At 51.7% G+C, this 27,514-nt stretch overlaps 1 protein-coding gene across 1 annotated transcript; it reads left to right on the top strand.

The window, feature by feature from the left end:
- The first annotated feature begins 1,465 nt into the window (after nt 1–1,465).
- On the top strand, nt 1,466–26,930 carry DHCR24 (24-dehydrocholesterol reductase). Its single transcript, XM_024571217.3, has 9 exons — nt 1,466–1,827; nt 5,069–5,224; nt 9,822–9,927; nt 10,631–10,749; nt 13,235–13,498; nt 18,239–18,382; nt 23,398–23,595; nt 23,966–24,144; nt 25,202–26,930. The coding sequence occupies exons 1-9, from the start codon at nt 1,597–1,599 to the stop codon at nt 25,353–25,355; spliced, it is 1,551 nt and encodes a 516-aa protein (XP_024426985.1). The 5' UTR covers nt 1,466–1,596; the 3' UTR covers nt 25,356–26,930.
- Nucleotides 26,931–27,514: the final 584 nt, after the last annotated feature.

Here is a 27,514-nt window from a genome sequence, read left to right as displayed (position 1 = left end):
TATTGATTTTTTGGCCCTGGCCAGGTAGCTCATTTGACTAGAGTATTGTCCCCAAACACCAAGGTTGTGGGTTCAAGCCCTAGTCAGGCACGTACCAGAATGAACCAGTGAATGCATACATAAGTGAAGCAACAAACCAATGTTTCTCTCTCAAATCAGTAACAATAATAAATATACATCACAGTTTGGACTAGCCACATGCTGAGCCCAATGCAAACAGCCTCTTACTATTTAGACTTTGATCATTACTGAACATTTGAGCCTCGGCCTCCATTCTTCATTCAGTCATTGGTAAACAAGCACGGGGGTGTCTACTGTGCACCAAGCATTATGCTGGAAACTGGAAATAGAAATGTGAATCAGACATTGATTGCTCTAAAGCTCAGTTTTGAGGGTTAGAAACACATAAAGAGACAATCATAAACTAATGTGAAAGAATCATGCATGACATAGGTGCACTATTTTATCAGCACCTGAAAGGGAAAGGAAGTGACAAACATGTAATTTTAGAGTTGGGCCTGAGCTGGCTTCAAGAATGTGTAGTGTTACCTCTGTGAAGGGGACGGGAAAGGGCACTCCGGAGGTGCCAGCTTGAGCAAAGGCATTGAAACAAGGGAGAGTGGAGCCCAGGGAGCCCCCTAAGAGTGCATGTGAAGGCAAAGATGAAAGAGGAAAGCAGATAGGTACGCATGACAGTTGACAGACCTGGTGAGTTATGTTTAGCTTCTAAAATGAAGTATCTCCGACACTTCCTAAAATTTCAGAAGGGACGAAACGCAAATGACATAGGATTTAGGCTTTTGTCGGTAACAGTCACAGCTCCTCTGGACTGGCTGCTCCATGAGGGCAGGGCCATCCGCTTTGCTCACCACCCTACCCCAGGGCCTGCAACACTGCCTGGCACAGAGTGGGCGCTAGAGGGTTTACGGTAGCTAGAGTTCCCTCCATCATTCTTTCCCCCAAGTTCTCCCCAATCCCCTCAGCAGAGTGGGAAAGGGGGAAGGTTGCTAGTCTGGCCCGGAATCCCCAAGCTCCAGGGTGACTAACCCAGGGGGCGCCCCCGGGGGCGCCCCTATCCCACTCCTTCGGAGGTGACCTGACTCACGACCGCTTCACCCGCCTCTCGCAAAGACGCCACCTATGGACGTGGGGAGGAGGAAGCAGTTGCGCTTCTAGGCTGAGGAGCGGCCCCCGCAGTCCACAGGGCGGGAAGCCCTAGTCGCCCCCGCCCGTGCCCCTAGAGACCCCGCGCGGCAGAGCGCAATCGACCCCGCCAATGTGTGGGTCCCCAGGCAACCCCTCCCGGCGCGTCGGCTAGGATAGGTGGGTGGAGCGGCCCGACTCCCGCAGCCAATAAAAGCAGCGGGTTCCTGGTCCGATCTCCCGCGCGGCTCGCCATTGGTTGCCACCCGGGTCTCGGCCCACCGAACCTTTGCAACCCGAGCCAATCGCGAGGCAGCAAGGCGACCCCCGGCTCACTAGGAGCTGGCTACTGGAGCTGCCGGGCGCAGGCGGGCACTGGACTGGTGGCGGTGACAGGCGACGCGAGCCGGCAGCCCCCTCCCCCGTGCGGCGCGGCGCGCTGCGGGCCCCACCATGGAGCCGGCTGTGTCGTTGGCCGTGTGCGCGCTGCTCTTCCTGCTCTGGATCCGCGTGAAGGGGCTGGAGTTCGTGCTCATTCACCAGCGGTGGGTGTTCGTGTGTCTCTTCCTGCTGCCGCTCTCGCTCATCTTCGACATCTACTACTACGTGCGCGCCTGGGTGGTGTTCAAGCTCAGCAGCGCGCCGCGCCTACACGGGCAGCGCGTGCGGGACATTCAGAAGCAGGTGAGCTCTCCCGGGCGGTCATCGGAGCCCCGGGCCCACGCGATTAGGTAGTCAGCTTGCACAGCCAGGCGCGAGGCGCTGGCTGCTGTGCGGTGCTGGGGGAGCCCAGACTGCAGGGAGTAGGTGACGCTCGAGGGGGATTTGAACTCAGAAATGTGATGGTGGGAGCTTCCCTGTGAGGGAGTGGGGTAAGCAAAGGCTTGGAGAGAACAAAAAATTGTTCCGATGCTTATGGAGTTCCCACTATGTTCAGAGTACCTGCAGATACCAGGAGGAATATAAAGAATCATAAGATAGAGGGTTGGTGGGCAAATGACCAGGGGTTGGTGGGCAATGAGCTATCACCAGGCCTGAGCGATTTCAGAGGTGGGAGGGCTTCCGGGAGGTGGAGCTCGCTTAAAACTGGAAGTAGGGGAAGTGACTGGGGAGAAGTGTATCGAGTGGAGGGTTGGGTGTGAGCCGAAGGCTGAGTTAGGGATGAGGTTGGAAAGTCAGTTTGGAGCTAGGTTATGGAGGGGTCTGGAGTTTAGAGTTTACTCTGTAGCAGCAAGGAGCTTTTGACACACTTAGAATAAAGGACTAAAGTGACAGTGAGTGAGCCACCTCCCAGTACCTCTGCACATCCTCGCATGTGTCAGCACCCACGGAGCCTTGCCCTGCTGCTGCTCAGAGCCGAGCCACCTTCTTGTGTCCAGGGCTGGCATGGGCATTGGGCCTGAGCAAGTTCTTGGTTCCTTCTGCCTGTCCTTAGGTTCCTCTCTTACTGGAGTCAGGTTGCACAGGGCTTCTGTTTCCTGCTACCCCTCTCACCACAGGTGTAGCAGCCTCCATATTCTTTGTGCACCTGGCTGGGCGCTGCAAGCAAGAGTGTGAAGATGGATGCTGAGAGCATTCATTCCCACAAGAGAGAAGAAACCGTGGGCCGGGTGGGAGAACGCAGGGTCTGCAAGTACTTTACTTGGGCTGCCCTGGGTTTTGCTGGTCGCAGTCATGACTCCAGAGCCCTGCCTACCCTCCCTCCACAGCTGCACCCTCTTTCATCTCTCTTTCCTTGCAATCAGAGTCTCCATTTACCTGTTTGTCTCTCCGATCAGAGTGCATGCTCCTGGAGGGCAGGGACTGTTATCCAACTCACCTCTGACCCATGGGACCTGGCCCAGAACAGCCCACTGAGCTCTTATTTAAACTAAACCAAAGTGTTCACTGCGGACAGGAAGACAACAGGCTTGGGACCTGGCCTACCGTGCCATGGCCCACGTACAGTACCACTGATGTTTATTATTTCTAATCCTCAGAGCAACCCTGGCAGGACTTATACCTGTTCTACAGATGGGGAAAATTGAGGTTCAAACTGTAGGTCAGCTGATTTCGGAGGCTGAACTCTGACATTTTTTCTTTCCCATTCCATTCCATTCCACCCTGTAGGTCTGGTTCTGTTGCCTCACACCTGGCATGTTGTAATAGCTACCAGACTAGTTGCCCCTGTCCTGCCCCCTGCTCCCCCCGCTTTTTGGCCTGTACATAGTCACAAGGGCCACTCTCCACAGCATTGCCTCCCTGCCGAAAATCTTGGTTGGCTCCAATCTAACCAATGTTTTAGCCTTTATGGCTTCCACATTCACTTCCTGTCTTGTGGCCCACCCTGCAGCTTGATTGTAGCACCCCCATCCAATCCCCACACCTCTGAGCTTGGATTACGTCCTAGGACTGCAAAGTTAGGCAGGGGCAAGGCCTGCGTGGTCATGGAATCCTTCCCTCTGTGCCTTCCCTGCTATTCACAGGACCCCTTCCTCCATAACTGCCCCCTGCTCAGACTCCTCTACTTCCCGCGGCACCCTGGGCTCCAATCACAGGAAGGTTCTTATCCATGCTGAGCTGTTTGTTCCATCAGCTTCAATGCACCATCCTCCCAGACTCTTGGTTGCAAGTGATGGAAACTCAACTTAGACTGTTGAGCCAAAAAAGGGACTTCATTGACCCAGGTCCCGAAAAGTCTGGGAGTAAAACTGGCTCAGGCATGACTGGATCTAGGATCCCCCATCTCCACCTTTCTATCCATCTGCCATCTCTTGGCTCTGCCTTCCTCTAGGTTGACTTTATTCTCAGGGAGGCTGTCTCCCTGTGGAGGCTCCAGCAGTTTCTGGCTTTCATCCAACCAGCTTAGCAGCCCCAGTACAACAAGAGTGCCTCTCCTGGAGCCACCCTGATTGGCTTGACTTGGATGGTAGGTCCCATCCATGAACTGGTCACTACAGCCAGGAGGGTGTCAGACCTGAGTCATATGCCCACTTCTTGGGGCAGGGGGAGAAGCAACATCACCTGGACCAAAGGCAAATGGGAGCATTAGAAGCAGACAAAGAGAAATGGATGGCCAGAGGTTACAGCAACAGATAGCCACCTCCCTGCCCTTGCCCATCTCAGTAGGAAGGGAGAACTTTCTCCCATGTTCTCGATGGCTTGTCATCCTCTGGGCCGTTTGTTCTCTGTGTTTTGTGCTCTGGCCCCTTACAGCAGAGGTTTTGCAAAAGCTCTTCCTTCCAATAGCATGGTGGCCCTTCCCTGCCCCTTCTCTCCTCTATAAGTGATACATGAGTTACACATACAAATGCTTAGAACAGGGCTTGGCACATAGAATGCCTCTGTACATGTTAGCTGTTCCTCTCTTCACTGTTAACACAAGCCCATCTGTCCTTCCAGAAGTCTGATAGTCCTGGCTGTGAATCTGGGCTCTGCCCTTCCTTGGTTGTGTGACCTTAGGCAAGTTACTCTGCCTCAGTTTTCTCATCTGCAAACGGAGATCATCCCAACCTCCTGGAGTTGTTGAGAATTAAATGAGATGGTGCCCAGCACAGTGCAAACACCTAATAAACTATCGTCACTTGTATGGTTGCTGGTAGTACTGTTACAAAACCTCCCCTGGCCTTCCCAGTCAGACTTAATGTCCTCAAAGCACTTTGATCCTGTGTCTTAGCTCTTTCTTCATTCTGCCTTATGGCGTGGCAACACCCCAGCTTTTCTCTCAGCCTCACTGGCCAGAGAGATTCCAGAGGGTGAGGCCAGTGGGCCTTCCAGTGCCTGGAAGAAGGCAAGGGCTCAGTAATTAAAAGGCAGAGATTGTCAGATTGCCTTTTAATGTTCTCTGACAGGCGAAGGTATGCTTCCCAGCTCCCTCCTGAAAGCAGGGCTGCGAGTTGCTCTGGGATCCAGGAGGGGCTGGCTCAGCCTCTGTCCCCGGTTGCAGGTACGAGAATGGAAGGAGCAAGGCAGCAAGACCTTCATGTGCACAGGGCGCCCGGGCTGGCTCACTGTCTCGCTGCGGGTTGGGAAGTACAAGAAGACACACAAAAACATCATGATCAACCTGATGGACATCCTGGAGGTGGACACCAAGAAACAGGTGAGAGTGGCGTGGTTCCCCGGCTCCGGCTGTGGGCGGGCACTGCCCCTGGTGCGATGACTTGAGGGAAGATGATTTCCGCCTCGGGCGTCCCAGAGGAGACAGGGCCGAGGACTCTGGTCAGCACTGGAGGCTCTGCTCACCATTGCCGTCCTCCGAGGCCTCACAGCTTTGAAGGAGATTGGTCACAGCCCCTTCGCACAGAATGTTGTTCAGTTTACTGAGGTTTACTTGGTGGCCCAGAGTGTGGTCTATCTTGGTAAATGTTTCGTGCACATTTTTTTTGTTTCTTTTAAGTTATTTATTCATTTATTTATTTTACATTCAGTATTATCTTGTATTACTTTCAAGTGTACAGCATAGTGGTTAGACAATCATACTTCATGCACATTTTTAAAAAATGTGTATTCTGCTGTTTTGGGGTGGTGTGTACTTTATATGTCAGTTAGGTCAAGGTGGTCGATAGTGGTGTTCAAATCTACATTTTTAAAAATTTTTCTCCGCGTACTCTATCAATTATTGAAATAGGGCTATTGAAATCTCTGCCTATGATTGTGGATTTGTTTATGTATCTCTTGCAGTTCCATCCGTTTTTGCTTCAGGTATTTTGAAGCTCTTACTAAATATATAAATGTTTAGGAATTTTTTGTCCTTTTAATTAATTAATTGAGTGTTTGTAATTATAAAGGGACCTGTTTTATTCCTAGTTAGAGTCTTTGCTCTGGAATCTACTTTGTCTGATATTAATAAAGTCATTCCAGCTTTTTTATTTGACTTGTGGTGAGATGGTGTATCTTTTTAATCTATATGTTTAATATGTGTGTTCAAGATGTGCTTCTCGTAGGCAGCATTTCGTTAGGTCTTGCTTTTTTATCCCACCTGACCATGTCTGCCTGGTAACCGGCATGGCCAGGCCGTTTCCGCGGAGCGGTCTTGTTGGCAAGGTTTGCCTTCCCTCTGTCACCTTGTTCTCTGTTTTCTAGTTTGTCCCCATTTGTTCTTTGTTCCCTTCTTCTTTTTTCATTTTTGTCCCCAATCTTCCTTTGGATTACTGAGTGATTTTTTTGAAGACAAAATAGTGTTTATGGAATATTCTTTTGGTTCTTGTTGCTGCTGTTGTTTTCAGCTAATTTGTTTTTAACCTTTTTTTCAACTACAGGTTACACTCAGTGTTATTTTGTATTGTTTCAGGTGGATTACCAAATAATTTTTATGTTTCTATTTTAGCTCTTTTGTTAGATTATTAACTGCAACTCCCGGTTTTGTTATTTTAGCAGTAGCTTCAGGATTTCTAGGATACATTTTACTTATCACGATCTACCTTCCAATGATACCCTATTTTGTGTGTAGTATAAGAATCTTATAGTAACCTATATACTTCCATTTCTCTCCCGGCTCCTGTGCTGTCGTTGACATACTTTTATGTATGTTATAAAGCCCATACTACATTATTTCTAATAGCTATCCTTTAAATAAATTTAAATAATGAGAAAAAATGTTATATCCTTACCCACATAGCTGCCATTTCTTCACTCCATTGTATAGACTTGCATCCCCATCTGTTTTAATCTTCCTTCTGCCTTTCGGGCCTCCCTTAACACCCTTACCTGGTGATCTTGCTGGTGATGAATCGTTCAGCAGTTGTGTATCCAAAAACAGTTACCCTGCCTTCATTTCTTTTCCAGGTTTTATTGTGGTAAAATACACACAACATAAAATTTACAGTCTTAACCACTTTTAAGTGTGCAGCTCAGTGGTGTTAAATCTGCGCACATTCTAAGGTTATGTAGCCATCACCGCCATCCAACCCCACCAGTGTTTTCATCGTGCAGAACGAGAAGAAAGCAGGAACTCCCCTTCTCCCCCCGCCCCAGCCCCCGGCAGCCACTGTTCTACTTCCTGTCTCCGGGATTTTGACTACTCTGAGTACCCCGTGTAAGTGGAATCACCCCGATTTGCCTTTTTGTGACCGGCTTATTTCACTGAACATAATGTCCCCAAGGTTCATCCCTGTTGTGGCGCGTGTCAGGATTCCAGTCCTTTTGAAGGCTGAAGAACAGTGTATTGCACGTCTATGCCACATCTTCCTTGTCCGGTCATTTCCCGTTGGGCACTTGGTCGCTCCCACGTTGCAGCCATTATGAACCATGGTGCTATGGACATGGATATACAAATGTCTTTCCAAGGCCCTGCTTTTAATGGGGTGTGTACCCAGAAGCGGACTTGCCAGGTCATATGGTAAGGCTGTGTTTCACTTTGGAAGCGCTGCCGCTTTGTTTTCCGCAGAAACTGCGCCACATTCCCACCGACTGTATGCAAGGGTTTCAGATTCTCCACCAACGCTTGCTGTTTCCTGGTTTTTGTTATAGTAGCCAGCCTAATGGATGTGCAGTTGCCCTTATTTTTTTCTTTTTATCCTCACCCAAGGATTCACCCAAGGACATGTTTTTTGATTTTAAAGAGAGAGAAAGGGAGGGGCAGAGAGAGAAAGAGAAATATCAATTGGTTTCCTCTCCCTTGTGCCCTGACTGGGGACGGAACCCACAACCCAAGCATGTGCCCATACCAGAATCGAACCTGTGACCTTCTGGTTTACAGGCCAATGCTCCAACCAACTGAGCCACACTGTCCAGGGCTGCAGTTGCCTTCATTTTTGGAAGATATTTTCATTGGGTATGGAATTCCATGTTGACTTTAAAGATCCTTCACTCTCACCTTACTTGCATGGTTTCCAACAAGAAATCTCTTATCCTTATCTTTGTTCCTCTGTCACATTTTTATTTCCTCTGCCTGTTTTTAAGACTTTCTCAGTGTCACTAGTTTTGAGCAGCTTAATTACGATGTGTCCTGGTATAGTTTTCTTCATAATTCTCTTGGTTGGGTTTTATTATAACTTTCGTCAAATTTGGAAATTTGGGGATCTTTATTTCTTCACATATTTTTTCTGTCCACTACCCTCTCCCCTTTGAGAATGCTGTCACATGTAGGTGAAGGCCACTTAAAGTTATTCCCCTGCTCAGCTCACTCTGATACACTGTGGATTTTAATTTTTTTTTCCTTGAGTGTTTTCCTTTTGGATGGTTTCTCTTGCTGTGTATTAAGTTCACTACTCTTTTCTTCTGCAATGTCTAATTTGCTGTCAGACATTGTTTTATTTCTAGACATTTGATATGGGTCTTTTTACTATCTTTTTAGTGTCTCTACTTAACCTTTGAGCATAAGGAATACAGCAATAATTATTTTCATGCCCTTGTTTGTTAATTTTAATAAACAGATTAACTGAGTTTTCTCCTCATTGTGGGCTGAATTTGTCTGCCCCTTTGCATGCCTAGTAAACTTTGGATTTTAGACATTGTGAGTTTTACTTCACATTGTGAGTAGGGTGCTGGATATTTCTGTATTCCCGTAAATCTTCTTGAGCTTTTTCTGGGATATAGCTAAGTTACTTGGAAACAGTTTGACACTGTTGGGTCCCGATTTTTCAGGTGGGGCAAGAGCAGCATTTAAATCTAGGGACAGCTGTTCCCCTGTGTGAGGCATGACCAAGCTGAGCACTCTACTCCGTGCCCTGTGAAGCATGGGGTTTCCAGGCTGGCTGGTGGGAACAGACACTATTCCCTGCACTGTTACCTGTTGTGCTTCTGGTGGCTCTTCCCTGGCCTCAGCCTCAGGCCATTTCCTCTGTACTCTGTACTGATCTGTACTCGGTTGAATACTCAGTGGGCAGCCTTTGCAGCTCTTCAGATTTCTCTCCATACAGTTTGTCCTCCAGCACTCTTTCCTGCAAATTCTCTTCACCTCAGTCTTCTGAGGCTCTCAGCTCAGAGGCCACTGGGCTCCCATGTCCCCCTCCCAGCACTGCCTAACTCCCAGCAGTTAGCTGGGCATTCACAGAGCTCCCTTCAGGGGGTTTCTTGTCTCTCAATGGTCATTAACTTCCTTGCCTGCTGTCCAGTCCGTTGAAAACTCTTGTTTTATGTATTTTGTCTGTTTTTTGGTTTCAGGCAATAGGGTAAATCTGGTCCCTTTTCTTCTGTCTTGGCTGGAAACAAGTCTACATGAAGGCATATTCATGTGTCATATTCAATTATTAAAAATCACATTTTCCAAGGACAGTAGTTATAGTGATGTGTTGGATTTTAAAAGCAAGACAAGCAAGTATGTGTTTGTGTGTGTGTGTTTGTGTGTGTGTGCATTGTATAAAAACACATAAAAGAGCAACATAGGCGTGCATGGAAAAAGACAGAGAGTAAATACACTCCAGTATTAACATTGATACAGGTGACTTTTATTTTCTTCATATATGCTCTTTCTTCCAAGTATAGGATTACTTCTTCTAGAACCCAGAAGAAAGATAAACTAAGCATTAATTGTAAAGATACTAGCAAGGACAAGACTGAACCGTCGCAAACCCAGGTTTAGAAACCCCACTCCCTGGAAGGAAAGATACTGTAATGTTCTGGCAGGAGACTAAGGGCTGGTAGGAACCTCTGCGGTGATTGGTTGGGAAGGTCTGAAGGACACCTTCTGCATGCAGATGCCCACGTTAGGCCCGGCAGCCTCCTTGTGACTCAGGGTTTCTCTTCTTGTGCAACAGATTGTCCGTGTGGAGCCCTTGGTGACCATGGGTCAGGTGACTGCCCTGCTGACCTCCATTGGCTGGACCCTGCCCGTGCTGCCTGAGCTCGATGACCTCACAGTGGGTGAGGACTCAGGCTGTCTTAGGACCTTGGCCCACCTTCCCTCCAGCACAGGAGTTGCCTCTATTCCAACTGTGACAGAAGTCCCCCCAGTTCCAAAGACAGGGAGCCCCTGCCAGCCATTGCGTATCTGAACAACTCGAAAGACCAAACAGCCTCCTTACTCCTTACTCTCTGGCTCATGCCTGCTTCCCTGTGGCACACCCTGGCTCCACCCCTGCCCTGGGGCGCACATAGAATAAGTGTACTCTCTCTTTCCTTCTGGAGGACTCGGGGTCCCCACAGCCTCCTCTTCTCCAGGGGATGCACCTTCAGTTCCTTTAACTCTTCCCACAGGACACAGCTTCCTGCCCCCCACACAACTCCCCTTGTCATTAGGGTCCCTCTGAGAATGAATGCACACAGCTTTGAAGGTTGGGTCTGGCCAGAGATGAGGGTCGGAGAGCCCTGGACAGGGTCTGTTATCTGTCCCCGTCCTCCAAGCAAGCCCTCACACTCCCATCTGAGCCCTTCCTGCTCTCTAGACCCACAGAGGTGGGAACTGTGCCCACAGCAGGCAGCTCATTTCTGCCAGCCCAGTCACACCGCCCTTGAGCTAGGAGCTCCCCAGCTCCACTGAAGTGCCTTTACCCAATTCCCCTCCCCGCGCCCCCACCACACACTCACACACCGCAGCTCCTCCTCGCTAACCCATGTGTCTCTGCAGGGGGCTTGATCATGGGCACAGGCATTGAGTCATCATCCCACAAGTATGGCCTGTTCCAGCACATCTGCACTGCCTACGAGCTGGTCCTGGCTGATGGCAGCTTTGTGCGATGCACACCGGTGAGTTCAGAGAGTCGGGATGTCCCCATCTGCCTGCCTTGGGCATCAAGGACCCTGGCAATGGGGCAGTGGCACCTTGGGGTTGCTTCACATGCAAACACACCTGTTCAGTCTGGGTCTGAATTCACAACAACAATAAAGATTTATAAGGCCCCTTTATGTGCTCAGTCACTGTTTAAATGCTTTACATGTATTAAGGCTTTTAATTCTTCAACAACTTTATGAGGTCAGTACTATTAGCCACGTTTTACAGATGGGAAACGAAAGCATTGAGAGGTTAATGAGCTTACCCAAGGTCACGGAGCTACTAACTGCCACACAGCTGGCATTCAGGTCCAGATTACCAGGCTCCCAGACCCATGTCCTCAGCTGTCCATTACAGGACACTACCTGTGTAGGGGAAGTCAGGCCTCGGTTTCACAGCTCTGCACCAGATGGTGTGCGGGGCAACTAAAAGTGGTAGAAGAGGCTGTTTTGGAGAAATAAAAAACCAATTCTATTGCTCAAAGTGAGACACAGACATTTAAGGCATTTTGAAACCTGAGAGAAACACGGGTCTCCCCGAGCATGTCTGTGGAGTCCCTGGGAAGGGAGTGACAGTGCGAGCCTTTCTTTAGAAGCAGGTGTTTCAGAGAGCCACCGGAGTCGCTGGCCTCACAGAAGGGTCCCAAGCAGAGCCCCCAGCTTGGGAGCTCAGGTTTTGGACAAGAGTGACCCCTTTCCCATCGGTTTTACCCATTTCCCTAAACAGGAGGGGCCTGCATTCTAACCTATTTATTGCCAGCAAAGAAAGGAGACAGACATTCATGAATTACTTACCTTCTCTGTGGTCCCATGTCCTATGTGAGAGATGTGTCGTCAGAAGAGCCCATAGATGCCAGATGGGCAGCTCCTAGCTCAGAGCCGGGCCCGCAGCAGATGCCTGGTTGCTCCTGCTGTGATCTAGCAGTGGGATCACTGGGGGACCGGGTGGGAATCCATTGCCCACCTCGGCTGTTCCAGAGGCTCCAGCCAGCCCCGCTGCAGGGCTTCCCTGCTCCAGCCCCTGCCCCACGAAACCGTGGGCAGCAGAGACCACACTGCTGTCCTCTGGGTAAAGCCCAGGCAAGGCTGGACTTTTTCAAAATGTGCTTTATTGGAATCAAAGAACCAGAGTTAAAATGATCAGATGAAAAGTCGGTTGTCTGTCTCTGAGACAGTTACTGAAATAAGAAAATGATGATGTTAGAAGCAGATTTGGAAAAGCGGATGAGGCTTTGCAGGCAGAAGGCTGGATCAGGATTCAGATGACCTTGCCTGAGCCCCAGCATCACGGCGCTCCCAGTGGGGAGACTTGGGTGAGCTATGCACCTCTGGGCACTTGGCTTTCCTTCCCTGTCTGACTGGAAGTGTTAATGCTCTTCCTAGGCTGTGGGGCGGATTGTGTTAGGTAGGACAGATAGTAAACTAAGGCAGGGAGGAGGAAGGAGACATGTCTCACCCACTACTCAGCAGTCCTGAGCCTGGTCGGATAAGGTTGCCAGGCGTTCTGAACATCACAAGCAGGGATAGAGCCCAGGAGGAGGGGAGTCCTTGAGACTGTGTGCTGGGAAAGGGAACGTCTGTAGCAACTTCTCTAAGACAAAGAGCCTTTACTAGCTGAGAAAGAAAGCCTTTGTAGCTGTACCTTACCCCCAAGCTTTAAAAGGGGGAGAAGGAGAGGGAACCTAAAAGCTGACTAAGGTATGTAACCCCTGAACCACACTAGTCGGCACACTCAGATTAGCTGAGTGCCCACTTGAACCCCGGGCTCAAGTGTATAGAACAAACTTACTAACAACTTTATTTCGTCTATACCTGGGGCATACAGACAAGCCAGGTGCCTGCTTGCAGCTTTGTGCTCACATGCGTTTCATAAACAACCTTGCCATCTCGTTTCCACTGTACTTTTTTGTCTCTCACTTGAATTTGTCTCTTGCAAACAAGACAAGAACCAAGGAAGCAGCTCAGGGTGGGAGGGGATCCCCTGACTCGGGTCTTTCCCCTGTGACAATTCCACAGCTAATGGACAGGGAAAGGCTTTGTAGATGGGGGTAATGGCCCAGAAGGGAAGTGTTTTAATGTCTCCTGGGGACCAACACCCTCAGTAAGGATTCAGCTCGTTGTTCAGCCTGGCCTGGGCTGGCCCTTAGCCCTCCGTTTCGGGTCTTTGGGCCGTGCTGGTCATGGCCTCTTCCTGGGCAGCCTGTGGCCGGGGGCTGTGCCTAGGTGGAGGGGGAGGAGGCAGTCTCCGCAGCGCACATGTAAGTCCCACGTGGTGCAGAAGCTGCAGCAGGAAGGCTGAGGCCAGGAAGCAATTTGTGAAGTGCCTCGTGGGGTTTACACAGGGCGGTGACAGAACAGGAATTTAGCTCAGGCCCCCGGGTTGTTCGTGCCCCTGTTGGCAGCATGTGGCAATGTGGGGCCCAGGGTGCGAGTTCTCAGCACGTGTTGATCTGCCTCACAGTCGGAGAACTCAGACCTGTTCTACGCCGTGCCCTGGTCATGTGGGACCCTGGGCTTCCTGGTGGCTGCTGAGATCCGCATCGTCCCCGCCAAGAAGTACGTCAAGCTGCGGTTTGAGCCAGTGCGGGGCCTAGAGGCGATCTGTGAGAAGTTCAAGCACGAGTCCCAGCAGCAGGAGAACCACTTTGTAGAAGGGCTGCTGTACTCCCTGGATGAGGCCGTCATCATGACGGGGGTCATGACGGACCAGCTGGAGCCCAGCAAGGTAGGCCCGGGCAGCCGGCAGCGAGGGGGGCGGGGGGCGCGAGCCCAGGTGGAGCCTGTCGCCCCACCCTGACGCAGACAGCCACCCTCTTCAAGGCTGCAGCCTGCGTCAGCTCACCTGGGGTTTGGGCAACAGGATCTATAGTCAGAGCTATAATAGTCAGAGCTGTTTCAGGCCGTGACAAACGCTCCCATTCCATCTGCTCCACCACCTGCTAGGTGTGTGCGTGTCTCCTGACAGGAGTAATCTCCGATCTTCACATCAGTTCCATTTTATAGATGAAGAACCGAGTTCCAGGAGGTCGTACGAAGTGCCGCTAGATGACAAAGCCAAAATCTGAGTGATTGATTTGATGCCACAGAGTCCAGATGGCCACTTCTTCAATTTACCAAGTTTTTAGTAGCAGTTTTCATGAGTTTTATTATGAGAGACTTGGAAAGTGTAAATAAGTAATAGGAAGGAAAAGACCCTACCTATAAATGGGACCCAAAGCCAGCTGTTGCTAACGTGTTTCATGTATTTGTTTCCCCTCCTTTTTGGTGCATAGATCTTTTTTTAAGTTTTTAAACTACAAAAGTAGTAGTATAACAATGTTGAAAAGATAAAGAAAAAGTTAAAATATGTGCCTCTTTACCTCCAGGCATACAAACACTTGTAATAGTTCGGGTGTGTGGGATCTTTAAGGCCTATTTCTTTCTCTGTGTGTGTGTGTGTGTGTGTGTGTGTGTACACACCCTCATTTCATTCCATAGAGTCCCATCGTTGCATGGAAATAATTGGCCTCACTGTCTGCTTACTGATGAGTATTTATATTGCTTAAAATGTTTTGCTCTTAAAGATACAGTTGCAGTGAAGATCCTCTTACATGTGTCCTTTGCCTCTTGTGGGAGCATTTCTATAGGATTGAGTCCAAAAGGTGGGCTTCCTGACCCCAGGGCCTGAGCACGTTCAGTGCAGATGGCTGCAGCCAGACAGCTCGGCGGGAAAGCGGTGCTCTGTCCACTTCCAGCGGCGGAGTGTGAGCCTGCTTTTCCCCTGCAGGGGTGCCAACGCGGGTAGTTTCGCTCTTTCGTTTTGCCAATCTGATAGGGTTAAAAATAGTACCTCGGTCTATTTTGCAGTCCTCCGGCCACTTGTGAGGTTGAACATCTCTTTGCGCGGTTTTTTGCGTTGTTTGTCTTTGGCTGTGATCACCTGTTCGAATTTGTTTTTCTTGTCTAGTGTGATAAGCATTTCCCCAGGTTTTTACACTGTCTTCAGAAATGTCATACTTAATGTCTATAGAGCGTTGCCTTTAGTGAATGCTCTGTTGTTTGCTAAACCCCTGCCCCAAAGCTGCAAACTTAGGTCGCTTCCAGTTTTTCTATTTAAATTAATGTAGCAATGACTGTCTTTTGTTTGTAGTTTAAACACTATCTTAAAGTAGAATTAGTACAACAGATCGGAGGGTAGGCACTCTTAAGGTGCTTCATCGATACCTACATACTTAAAACATTTTACAATTAGCAGGGGCTTGCAGATCATCTGACACAACCCCCTCTTCAAACAAAACCCGGGGGAGGAGCCTCCTGAGCGCACACTGCTAGCACAGGGCAGACACCAGTCTGGGTCTCTGACTCCGACTTCACTGTCTGCTCCCCTCCGTATCAGCTTCTGGGATGTAGCTCCATCCGCAGATACTGACCGAGCACCGTTCCTTGTGGGACTCTGGTGAGCACAGGAGGATGGGGATCCGGGACCAGGGGTGGAAACACCCAACACTGAGCCCCAGTGCCCTGCGCTCCCTCGGCCCTGGCTCCACCTGACCTGGGCCGAGCCCAGTCAGCCTGTGTCACCCAGCCACCCGGCAAGGACATCTCATTCAGAGTTTCTCCAGCATGTCTGAAGCTGAAGCATCCCCGTCAAGGCTGCCAGTGGCGATAAGCTGAGGAAGGGGCCAAGGGGAACCACTGCCCCCACTGGACCAACTCTGTCACCTGTTTGATATGTTACATGCCCCCTACGCTTATGGATGGACAGAGGGGTTTGTACAGCTTCTAAAATGTTGGAACACCCTGACCCTTTTTCCCAAGGAGAAGACAAGACCTTCCCCAGAGGCTTGTCTGGTGTCACTGGCAGAGGGGTGGGGCCCCAGCCACAGCCGTTGGCACAGGGTCCTGATGAGCAAGACCCTGACGCCCACCGGGAACAGGGCTGGGGGAGGAGAGTGATAGATGCCCTTAGATGTGTGGACATTTCCTTTGAGGGAAATTCCTTCCAAATGTTCCTGTTTGGGAGGCTGCTCAGGAATTTGTCCCTGTGTGCCAGGCACTGTGATAGGCCCTCTGCAGGCCCTGGGCCATGGACGTCTCACTGCGGCCCTGGGAGAAGGCAGCCCGCCTGCACTTTCAGGGAGGCCCTGAGGTAGGAGGAGGCTTGCTACCTAAGTGCCAGGGCTGGAACCGGAACTCAGGCGGCCGGCCACCTAGCTGCCCCGGCTGTGTGTGTGTGCCCTGGGAGAGGGGAATGGTCTGGGTTCTTGATCACACCCTGGACTTCTCTGGCACAAAGGGCTCCTGACGAGTCAGTCCACGAGCACCAGGAGGAGCACCTGTCTCCAGGTACCCCCAAGTCTCTATTTCACTCTGCAGCTGGTGCCACTGGCTGGTGTGTGGCCAGGCCTCTCCCGGGGTTAGATCAGGTTGCTGTGCCCCTATTGGGCTCAGTCTCCTATACCTCAGCAGGCAGAGGCCAGCGCACGGCGTCTTTTGTCCCTCCCCACACTGTCCTCTCAGAAACTGACTTGGACAAACAGGTTCTGTAACCCCAGTTTCCTGGTACACTGTGGCCCCACGTTTCCTCCCTGCAGAGTGGCCTCCCGGCAGAGTGGCCTGCACAAGAGGGTGACATCCACATAAGCAATCACCCAAAGGGTTGGCTGGCTCCAGAGTGAAAGGGGTTGGCGAGGTAGGTGGAGGGGTAGGAGGCCGACAGGGACCAGGAACTGGATACTGTGCTGCCGCTGTGGGCAGGCACCTGGCATGGCGCTTTCTACATTACCTTTTAGTCTTCCAAGCACCCCAAGAGGTGGCAGTGTCTCCAGTTTGCCTGCACAGAAAGTGAGGCTCAGAGAGGAGAGGCCGACCTACCCGGGGCCCGCCGAGTGTGTTACGTTATAAGTGAGAGTGTGCACCGGATTGTGCCGTTTGTATAAATCTGTATGTGCGCACAGAAAAGAAACCCTAGTGGACACACATTCGTTTTAGTAGGCCACGGGGCTGAGGCTGAGGCTACGGAGGCGTCTCTCTCCAAGTTACGTATTTCTGCAGTGTTTAAAGTCTTCACAGCGCGTCCGTGGCTTTTAGAATCAGGAGAGCAATGAGTAGCTTTTTTGTTTTGTTATGACAATGCCCACATTTCCGAGCCCACCCTCAGGGTTCTCTGCCTTCCGCCCCTGGCCTTGTGGTGCCACACGGGGCGGTACGTCCTTGCCCTGCTTCTCGTCAGCCTTGTGGCCTCGGACGATCCGTTCAACCTTGGTGGTTCTCAGTCTCACCCTTGAAACAGGGATAGCGCACCCCGCCTGCCAGCCCCCAACCCCGTGCGAGGTCACGGTGGGGAAAAGGGACAAGCTCACGAGGTGCCCGTGACGCTGCCTAGATCGAGGCACTCAGCACGCACTGTGATTATTCTCCACCAGCAGCTCTGGGGCTGCTCACTTCTTGCCTCTGCTCCTGCCTTTCCCTCCCTGATGGTCCCCTGGCCACATCCTTCCTCTCCTAAGCGGCCTCCACTCTCGTCTCCCTAACCCTTTGCCGAGCCCACCCGGCCGGGTGGGATCTCACCTGCCCACCGGGGAGGCTGGTCTGCGTGGGGCCTGAGCACCTGCAGCGTGTGTGCGTGTGTGGCGTTTCCATAGGCCCCAAGGACACTTCCACAGAGCATATGCTTTTAATACCATTTTACATGGGAAGAAACAGGCTGAGAGAGGGACTGGGCCTGGGCCTGGCTCCAGCCACCCAATGCTGGAGCCCGTGCTCCTTCAGGGATGCTGCCCCTCCTCTCTCCAAAAGCACCTGCCCAGAATTCATCTCACGGGTGAGGAGGCTGGGGTCCAGAGAAGCTAAGTCATCCTAGAGCTGAAGAAAATATCAGCTAAATGGAAAATTTAGGCCTTGGGGCCCACAAGGCCCAGTGCTAGAGAAGCACCCAGGTTACTCTGGGAGCTTCCTCCGCTGATGGTGGCTGCAGGGGTGAGCGCCACGCTCAGGGCTGTGGGACTGGTCTCGAGTGGCAGGGAAAGGGCTGTGGGTAATGAGTGCTGTTGGCTATGGAGCCCAGCGAGGAGGAGAGGACCCATGCTCAGTGATTGTGCCAACCCCGGCCTAGTGGCAGGGAGGAAGGGAGAAATTTACTTGCATGGAGCACTGCATTGTGGCAGATGCTGGCAAACATTTGCACTCTGCTTTTCTCAATGAGAAGGAGCAGCAGACTAGGTCAGGGTCACTCAGCCCTCTAGACTGTCAGAAACTAGCGGCTGGGCCCTAGGCCCACCCCTTAACCTTGCTGAGCTCTTGCTCTGCTACAGCATACCCGCAGTGCTTAACCTCGCCAGGCTTTCGAGAGCCTCAGAGGTGATAATAGACATGAAAGAGCTTTGAAAAGGCCAGGAGTGCTGAAGAGAAGCCGGGTATCGCTGTTACACCCCGATGGCATTTGGTGCTTGTCTGCAGGCTGACACAATGCCTTCTGTCATTTCAGCTGAATAGCATTGGCAATTACTACAAGCCGTGGTTCTTCAAGCACGTGGAGAACTACCTGAAGACAAACAGAGAGGGCCTGGAGTACATCCCCTTGAGACACTACTACCACCGGCACACGCGCAGCATCTTTTGGGAGCTCCAGGTGAGGCTCAATTTCCCCGTTGGCCTGGCTCCTCCTGGCCTGCTGGGCAGGGAACCAGGGTAGTTAATGCTGTGGCCACACTCTCCGTGTTAGGGGAAAAGCGTGGCTTTGTCCTAGGAAACTGGAACACCCTCTTACACAGCAACAAGTCACTTCTTTCTGAGGGATCAAACCATCTTCACTTAAAACATCAGGCTGTCGCCCGACACAGAAAATGGGGCACCGGGCGAGTACTTGGGGAACACTGCTGACCTGGCCCGTCACTGAGGAGCTGTAGCCTAGCCAAGCAGACAGCCTTTGCCCTGTAAAGGGCCAGAGGAAGAGGAAGGGGAAGTGGCTAGTCTACTTCTCTCTAGGGTTGGAGGTAGCCGGCAAGCTTGGACTTGACACGTGAGCAAGAATTGGCTGTGGTGTGTGGAGGGGTGGGCAGCAGTGACATCTGAAATGAGGGCGTCAGGGAAGGCCTCTCCGGGAAAGACTTATGAGCAGGGACCTGAACACAGGGAGGACGAGCCATGCAGAGCTCTGGGAGAGAGTGCTCTACGCAAAGAATGCATACAATTTAGCGGCATTGGAGTGTTCACGATATTATGCAACTGCCACCTCCACGTAGTTCCAATACATTTCCTCGTCCCAGAAAGAAGCCCTGTACCCATTGAGCAGTTGTTTCCCGTTCTCCCTTTCCCTAGCCTCTGCCACCATCAGTCTGTTCTGTCTCTGTGGATTTCCCTGGTTTAGATTATTTCATACCAGTGGAGTCAGACAGTATTACAGCCTTTCGCGACTGGCTCCTCTCACTTAGCATACTGTTTTCCAGGTTCATCCTGTTGTAGCATGTGTCCGTAATATCTCCTTTTTGTTGCTGAATAACACTCCCTGGTGTGGATAGACCACAGTGTTTATCCATCCATCTGTGGTTGGACATTTGGACTGTTTCCACCCATTGGCACTGTGAATGATGCTGCCCTGGACACTCATATACAAGGATTTGTTTGAGTACCAGCCTTCGCTTCTTTGGGGTATGCCTGTGAGTGGAATTGCTGAGTCACGTGGTAGCTTTGTGTCTAAGTTACTGAGGAGCTGCCAGGCTTTTTCCACAGCGGCTGAGCCATTTCGCCCTCCCAGCTGTAGTGTTCAGTCTCTGCATTCTCACCAATGCCTCTTAGATTCTGGGTTTTGATTATAGCCATCCTAGTGGGTGTGAAGTAGAATCTCACTGTGATTTTGATTTGCATTTTCCTATTGACTAATGATGTTTCACATTCTTGTTGGCTGTTTGCATATTTTTTTAGAGAAGTGTCTATTCAGCTCCTTGCCCATCTTTAATTGCATTCTTTGCTCTTGAGTTGTAAGAGTTTATATATTCAGAATATTAGACCCTAACCAGATATATGACTTACAAATATTTTCTCTCATTCTATAGGTTGTCTTTTTGCTTTCTTGATAATATCTTTCAAGGCACCGAAGTTTTTAGTTTTGATGAAGTCCAGTTTATCTGTTTTTCTTGTTGGTCTTTGTGCTTTTAGTGTCATAGCTAAGAATCCATTGCCAAGTCCAAGGTCATGACGATTTACCCTTATGCTCTCTTCTAAGAGCTTATGTTTTTAGCTCTTATATTTAGGTTGTTGATTTATTTTGAGTTAAGTTTGTTGTGTGGTAGAAGGTATATAGTTATCCAGTGTCACAGCAGGTTACATTTTTGAAAAACAGCAAAAAGCCCCTGAGCTAGAACCATGGTGGAAGATGAGGTCACACAGCAGCCAGAGCCTGGATCAAATGTGTCCTCGTAGGTCAAGGAGGGATTTCATACTGTACTCCAGGTATGACAGGAAACTGGTGGGGGACTTTGCACAGAAAAGTGACATGACCTGATTTTTGTTTTAAAAGAATAACTTGGACAGCTAGGTGGAGAGTGGCTAGGGAGGGAGGAGGGGTGAGGCGGCAGGAGTGGAAGAGAAGAAGAAAGATTTCTGTTGTCCAAGGGGGCAGCAGTGGAGGAGGAAACAGTGTCAGATTGAGAGATTCTGCGAAGGCTGGGCCATCCACCCTTCCACACAGACTGGCTGCGGGTGTGAGTCCACGGTTAGCGGCCCAAGCAGCAGGGAGCCTGGAGGTACCACTGACCGCTGCGGCCACCATGGGGGAAAGGTCTGGGAAAGGATATCAGCCTGAGATCCTTTCAGACATCTCGGTAGGACACCGAGTGGGCAGCTGGCTCCATGTCAGGCCTTCAGGGCGAGGCGAGGTTGCGCATATCAGTGTGGGCAGGATCGCCATTCTAGGTGATCACTGCATTCCTGTCACACCTGGCCCGAGCCGGGCTGCTCCCGCCCCTTCCTCTCACCCAGCTTGGTCAGTCAGCAATATTTGGGATCAGGGCCAGCTACATAATTTTCAGGGCTCAGTGGAAAAAGCAGGAAAAAGTTGCCATCAAAAGTGTTAAATTACAAAGTTTTTTTCCTTTCTCCCATGGTTTCTTTTTTGTCATAAATATTTGCTATTTCATGTTAAGTAAAGAAAAATTAAACATTTAACTTCTTAGAATGAGTTTTACTGTTCATCTTTCAAATACAGTGTAAGAGCATTTAACTCATCATGCATATGTGTTTCATTCTTAAAAGGCCAGTGGAAACACCACACAAAACTAACTCAGCTGTTTTATTTCCCTTCCTGATAACATTCACGTTCTACCAGCACCGCATCTTGGGGACTGGTGAGTAGGAAGGCTGAAAGGAAAAGGGACTCTGAGCAGGCCTGCCTTTCCCTCCCCTCTGATGGCCTCATTCTCAGCAGTAAATGGTTGGCTGACACAGGGAAGTAAGGAAGGGTAGCTAGGTCCTTGGTGGTTCATGTTTCATAGAAAGCCATTGTCACAGGGCCTGTGTCTGGGGTTTGGGATCCTGGGTCAGGCTGGACCCATTGGACCTGTGCCGGTAGTGGGACCCTGCAGCCCAGGAGAGCAGAGGAGACCAGTAGGGGCTGGACCCAGATAGAAACCAAGGGCAACTGGAAAGCATGAGGCCAAGGAGGGAAGAGACTGTGATGAGCGGGGCAATGTAGACGGCTTTTAAACATAAGAAAGGTGATACAGTCTCACTTGGAGTTAAGGCGGGCGAAACAAGACTACAGGGGTCTCATGTTCTACCCTTCTGAATGAGAGATGCACAAGTCCGATAACGCACGCCGGCCGGGGTGCGGCGAAACCGCAGCCTCCTCCGTCGTCTGGGAGAGTATACAATGGTACTGGCTCTTAAAACAGTGCCCATTAAAGTTGCATACACTGTCTGAAGCAGAAGTTTCCACTTCTAGGAATTTGTCTTACAGATAAACATACGTGTAAGTGGGCACAAAGGACATTCACTGGACTAGTCAGGAAATAATGTAGACGCCCATCAGCCCAGACCTGATTAAACACACCAGGCCACGTCCACCCAGTAGGGCAGAGGTCAGCAAACAGTCTGCGTAAAGGACCAGGCGGTGGTTTAGTCTTCATGGACCATGAGGTCTCTCCAGGAGCAACCCTGCCCTTGCAGCCTGAAAGGAGCCATGGACAGTCTAGGACTAAATGGGCATGGGTGTGTTCCAATAAAACTTTACTGACAGAACCAGAGGGTGGGCGCGCTTTGCCCCAGGAGTCACAGTCTGTGGGTCTCTGCAGTGTAGCGGGAGGCTCCAGGACAGAGAACACGGTAGCACGCTGGGCGCCGGGGCTCAGGATGTGGTGATAAGCAGGAGGCTGTTAGATGCCTCCGTTTGGGAGTTGTGTTTTTGTAAAGCCCACCTGCTCGTGTGCATCAAATGTCTCTAGAAGGTACAAAATAACCCCTAACAGTGGTTGCCTTTGGGGATAGGAAAGAGGGGTCGGGGCGTGAAAGGAGGCTTAACATTTTGAACTGTTGGGATTTCTGCTGTGGGCATGTGTGGCTTTTCCTAAGACAACCAAGGAAACAATGTGTTGCTATGTCTTGCACCCTTGTTGTGTGCCAGGCATTGGCGTAGGTGCCGGAATCTAACAGAAAAGAGAGCAGACAGGTCCCTCCCTCATGGGAGTGTTCTGGCAGTCAGAGCATGATTCCAGGGGACTGGACAGGGGGAGTCGCTCAGCCCCCAGAGCTTAGCATGGCGGCCCCTTTGGGAAGCCTCCCCTGATCCGTAGTCTGATGTGGACCCTTTTATAAGCTGCCTCCACATCTCTTTGTCCCAGCCCTGTCCATACTGCAGTCCCATGGCCTGTCCCTTGCATACCTGAGGACAGGAACCGTGTCTCGGTTTTCTTGGTATCCCCAGTGCCCCTCACAGAACCTGGTACCTGGCCTCATGGATACCTCGTAATTGTCTAATGAACGAAAGAATGTCCTTGGCTTCGAGGGCCCAGGACCTATGAGAAGAGGGTACCAGGAAGACACAGGTGCCCCTCAGGAAGGCAGCAGACTGGGCTCAGACCTTCACGGTTGGCTGGTGGGCGGGATTGCCAGCTGGTGGGGAGCAGAGTGTGTCTCTGGGAGGCAGCGGTGCTGGGTGAGGAGGAGCAGCCCCTGCTCAGGAGGGTTTCTAGGGAGACAGCTGGGGTAGGCAAGTGGGCTGGTGCTGTAAGGGCCACAGGAGCACGAAGAGGAAATGGCTAGTCTTGTCCAGGGATGAAGGTAGCCATTAAGCTTGACCTTGAAAGGTGAGCAACAACTAAAGCAGCAGCCATAGCTACTTATTTTGCTCCAGGCACTGGGCCGAATGCCTTGCATTTGGTAGGTATGTCACTGTTCTCAGAAGTCCCATTTTACAGATAAGGCAACTTGAGTTCAGAGAGGTTAAGCAACCAGCCAAGGTCGTCAGAGCTGGTAAATTCCAGAGCTGAGAATTGAACCCTAATCCAACCGGGTAAATCCCGGGTACCACTGTGCCCCTCCAAATGGAGGAGTGGACCCTGTGATACATGTCAAGCGCTGAACAAGGAGCTGGCCCAGAGACACTCAGCCCTTACTGGTTCCTTCTCCCCATCTTCAAACTTTGTCTTTCAGGACATCATCCCCTTCGGCAACAACCCCATCTTCCGCTACCTCTTCGGCTGGATGGTGCCCCCCAAGATCTCCCTCCTGAAGCTGACTCAGGGCGAGACCCTGCGCAAGCTGTACGAGCAGCACCACGTGGTGCAGGACATGCTGGTGCCCATGAAGTGCCTGGAGCGGGCCCTGCACACCTTCCACAACGACATCCATGTGAGCGCGCCGTCCCCGGGACCCACAGCTTCCCCCCGGACTGTGGGGCTGGCCGCGGGCATGCCTGACCCCGGGCCTTGGTTTCCCCCACTGCCAAAGTAGACCTGCCAGCCACCGTCCTGACGAGAGACAAGTTCTAGGGCCCAGTGAAGGGCACTTCCGTGAGCTGCTCAGACTGTGCGCTCCAGGGTGGTGGAGTTGGGTGCTCTCTACCGGGCCTTGGGGGTGAGGGCAAAGCTGTGAACAGCCAGGGGAGGGGCCCCTGGAGAGAGCTGCAAAGCCTTCCTTTGGGTACGTGTGGGGTGGGCCAGCTGGGGGCCTGCCTCCTATTGGAAAAAAAACACCAACACCCTCCTCCCTGGCCACCCAGGTCTACCCCATCTGGCTGTGCCCATTCATCCTGCCCAGCCAGCCAGGCCTGGTGCACCCTAAGGGAGACGAGACTGAGCTCTACGTGGACATTGGAGCTTACGGGGAGCCACGCGTGAAGCACTTTGAAGCCAGGTCCTGTATGAGGCAGTTGGAGAAGTTCGTCCGAAGCGTGCACGGGTGAGTGGCTCAGAGCGAGGCACAGTCCCTTCAGTCATCAGCCCCAGGGGACTGCTGCAGAGGGATGTAGGGAAGGGCCACGGTGGCCAGCTCTGGAACCAGACCGCCTGGTTGCCTCAGGACTCTGTCACTAGAGCAGCCTCTGCTTCGGGAAGTACCTTGTGAAAGGTAAGGAGGTGGCAGTGCCAGGCTTCCACCCCTCTCCTCTCTGCTGCATCCCTCTCCTCCAGCCAGCACACCTGCATCCCCACAGCTGCCTGCCCCAGGACAGATGATGGGGTGGTTTGCCATAAGTTCAGGGCCTGCCACTCCAGGTTGGAGGACCAAGGCTAAAGCGGGAGGGATCCGTGACCATGACAGCTACAAGGAGGCCTGGGACAGGGCGGTGCTCAGAACACGGCCTGGAGCAAGCTACTGGGCGACGGAACACGGGCTACTGGCAGAATAACTGTGCCGACTGACAGAAGCCAGGAGAAAGGAGTAGTGATGTTTCTGTGCATAAAATTCAGAATCCGTGACAGAAAACAGACCCACCTGGAATGGAAGGGGGCAATAACCCAGGGGCATAAGGAACATTGGGGAGGTCATTTTGGTCATTATCTCAACTACGAGGTGACGGTTTCTAGGTTGTGCACATGTGTCAGACTTGGCAAGTTGTCCACCTGCGATCTGCACGGTTTATCAACATCAGAAAAAGATACAAGGAGAGCAGTCCGTGGCCCCATCAGGGAGGCGGTGTTTGGTGCACGGGCACAGGGGAGGAGCCAGCAGTCTGGCTCTGCTCCTGACTTGGCCTCCACTTCCGAGCCACTCCCTACCCTGAGCCTGGGTTTCCCACCTGCCCAATGGGGGTGGGAATTCCCACACCACCCTCCACAACTAGGTCATTAGGGGACTGAACAAGAGAAATCATCCTCCAAACACTCCTCCTGCACTGCGAAGCACGCTACACATAAGGGCAGCTGGGGATCTGTCTCATCCCCTCCCCCTCCCTGTCCCACTGACTTCACCTCCCTGTCCTGCTGACTTCGCCCTCACCTCCATCTCTGTTCTGCAGGTTCCAGATGCTGTACGCCGACTGCTACATGAACCGCGAGGAGTTCTGGGAGATGTTTGACGGCTCCCTGTACCACAAGCTGCGGGAGCAGCTCAATTGCCAGGACGCCTTCCCCGAGGTGTATGACAAGATCTGCAAGGCCGCCAGGCACTGAGCCTGCGCCCGCCCACAAAGAGACTGACATGTGGGTGACCACTGTCCCCAGAGCCAGGAGGCATCTTCTCTTCACTCAAGCTTGGCTGCTTTCCCAGATCCACACTTTCAGAAACAAACCCCTCCAGAAATCCCACGCAGACAGCCTCAATGGACTGCTCCCAGCTTCCAGGGGCCGCCCAGTGGAGAGGGAAGGACAGGGGACTTGAAGTCAGATGAACCTGAGTCCAGTTCCCAGTTCAGCCACTTGCTGGCTGTGTGGCTCTGGGTGAGCCACTCAGCCCCTCTGAGGCCGGCTCTTCCTCTGATGACGGGGTAGCGGTACCTGCCTACAGGCTGCGGTAGCTGTTACTGCTTCCCACTGAGCATCACATCGACCGAAGTGCTTTGCGTTTGGTGGTTGAGTCCTGAAGGCTCCCTGTTAGGTCACCTGGGCACAGGCTTGGCTGGCATGATGTAAGCATGTCCTGGAGTCGCACTGCCTTTGCTTCCGTCAGCCAGAATTGCTCCTCACGGGGGGGAGGGAGGGTCCTCTCTATCCCTGGGGTCTCAGGAGGGCAAGAGATGGGCGGGCAGGCCCAAGACGTGCTGTGCCAAAGCCAGGTCCAATCCCAAAGTTTTCTCTGCCATCCTTGGTGATGATGTCCTGTCCCTCCCTCCTTCACTCTCAGGCTTATGTGCACCACCCCCCTGCCCTCCTCACAGCCATCACTGAGTCTATTCCTGGAGGACCATGTCCCCAGGGAAGACATTTCAGGGTTGAATCCTGTCCCCAGCTTAGGCCTGGGACACCTGCCCAGGTGGAATGAGTAGTTTCTGCTCCGAATCAGATCCAGAGGATCTGGGCTCATCTTGGCTTTCTAACCCTCCATGCCCCTTGCCCCGAGAACCCTCGTAGTTATTGTGGTGGGGTGTGTCTATGCTGCTTTGCCGCATCGGAGGTGGGATGGACCACACCTGCAGGAAAATGGAGCCTGCTGTTGTTAGGTTCAGTCCCCAGCTGAAAGAATAGGCCGTCAGCGTGATTTCTCCAACACTCACCCCTTTTTTTCTTTCTCTCCCTACCCCCAGCTGTAGTTAATTTCAGTGCCTTATAAATCCTAAGCTCAGAGAAAAGTTAGCTCCATTTCCGTTCCAGAGGGAAGGGACCCTCCCTAGGTCCTTCCCCTCTTATTAAAGCTTGGTTGTTTATGCAACTCCATCCTAAGAACTGCCCAGCCTCAGCTAAAGACCTGGAATCTGAGGAATTGCGTCCCATAAGGGAAGCTTGAGTTAAGTGAGCTGTGCCAGGCAGTGCCATTCTGAGAGAGAGAGGGAGAGAGAGCACTGTACCAGGAGTCAGGAGACCTGGGTTTCAGCCCCTGATGTATTATTGTCCATGAGCTGTGCAACTGTGGGCATGTCGCTTGTTCCTCTCAAGTACAGTTTTTCCTCGTCTCGCGTCAGTACAGACAAGACCTCCCTGGGACCGTTCTGCTGTCGAAGTGCATGGCTGTCTTAGACCTCGTGGTTGCAAAACCCGTGCAAAGCCTCATTTGTGTGGAAATCAGAGGAAAAATAAATGATCAAGTGGATACTTGGGGGTGGTCTGCTCATCTCATTTCCAGAAGGGCTCTGCCACTTCCTAGTGGCAGTGTTGTCACCACCAGAATCCTCACAGTCACACTTCAGTGAGCGATGCTCGCCCACCCCACCCGGGCTCTGGCACACTGCAAAGTAGCTTAGCTTGGTCCTGTGAGCGCTGGGTGCGTTGATGGCACTCAGAAGGCGAAGGAACCCTCCCACCCTTCTGGCCTCTGGAGGAGACCTGGGAAAATACGAGCAACCTCATTCCCTAGCTTGAACACAGAGCACGTGGATTCTGGCATTAGTTCTCACAGTGGGCCCGGTGCTTCCGCTCGGGGTGAAACTGATAATCCTACTTGCTCTAGTGTAGAGGAATGGTTAACCCTGGTGGATTAACCCAGCAGATAAGGCTCCAGCATCTCACCAGTGGGGCCTCCATCCCCATGCCGCTGGGAGGTGGCCAAAGATGCCAGCAGCCTCTGCTGTCCACAGACCTCACCTGGAATCTGCAGCACGGAAGGGAAGTTTTTGGCATTGTACCAGCCTCAGGTTACTATTTTGCTGCAATAATCTCTTTCCTGGAAAGGGCAGTCT

Source organism: Desmodus rotundus, chromosome 3, assembly GCF_022682495.2.
Source record: "Desmodus rotundus isolate HL8 chromosome 3, HLdesRot8A.1, whole genome shotgun sequence".
NCBI lineage: Eukaryota > Metazoa > Chordata > Mammalia > Chiroptera > Phyllostomidae > Desmodus > Desmodus rotundus.
This window is presented reverse-complemented; position numbering and strand designations above follow the sequence as displayed.

Bases quoted from the DNA above. Each gene is read 5' to 3' on its own strand.
- DHCR24 (XM_024571217.3), top strand. From the start codon at position 1,597: ATGGAGCCGGCTGTGTCGTTGGCCGTGTGCGCGCTGCTCTTCCTGCTC. The intron at 10,750-13,234 runs GTGAGTTCAGAG...TCTGCCTCACAG, and splicing joins GCTTTGTGCGATGCACACCG to TCGGAGAACTCAGACCTGTT. The intron at 23,596-23,965 runs GTGAGCGCGCCG...CTGGCCACCCAG, and splicing joins CCTTCCACAACGACATCCAT to GTCTACCCCATCTGGCTGTG.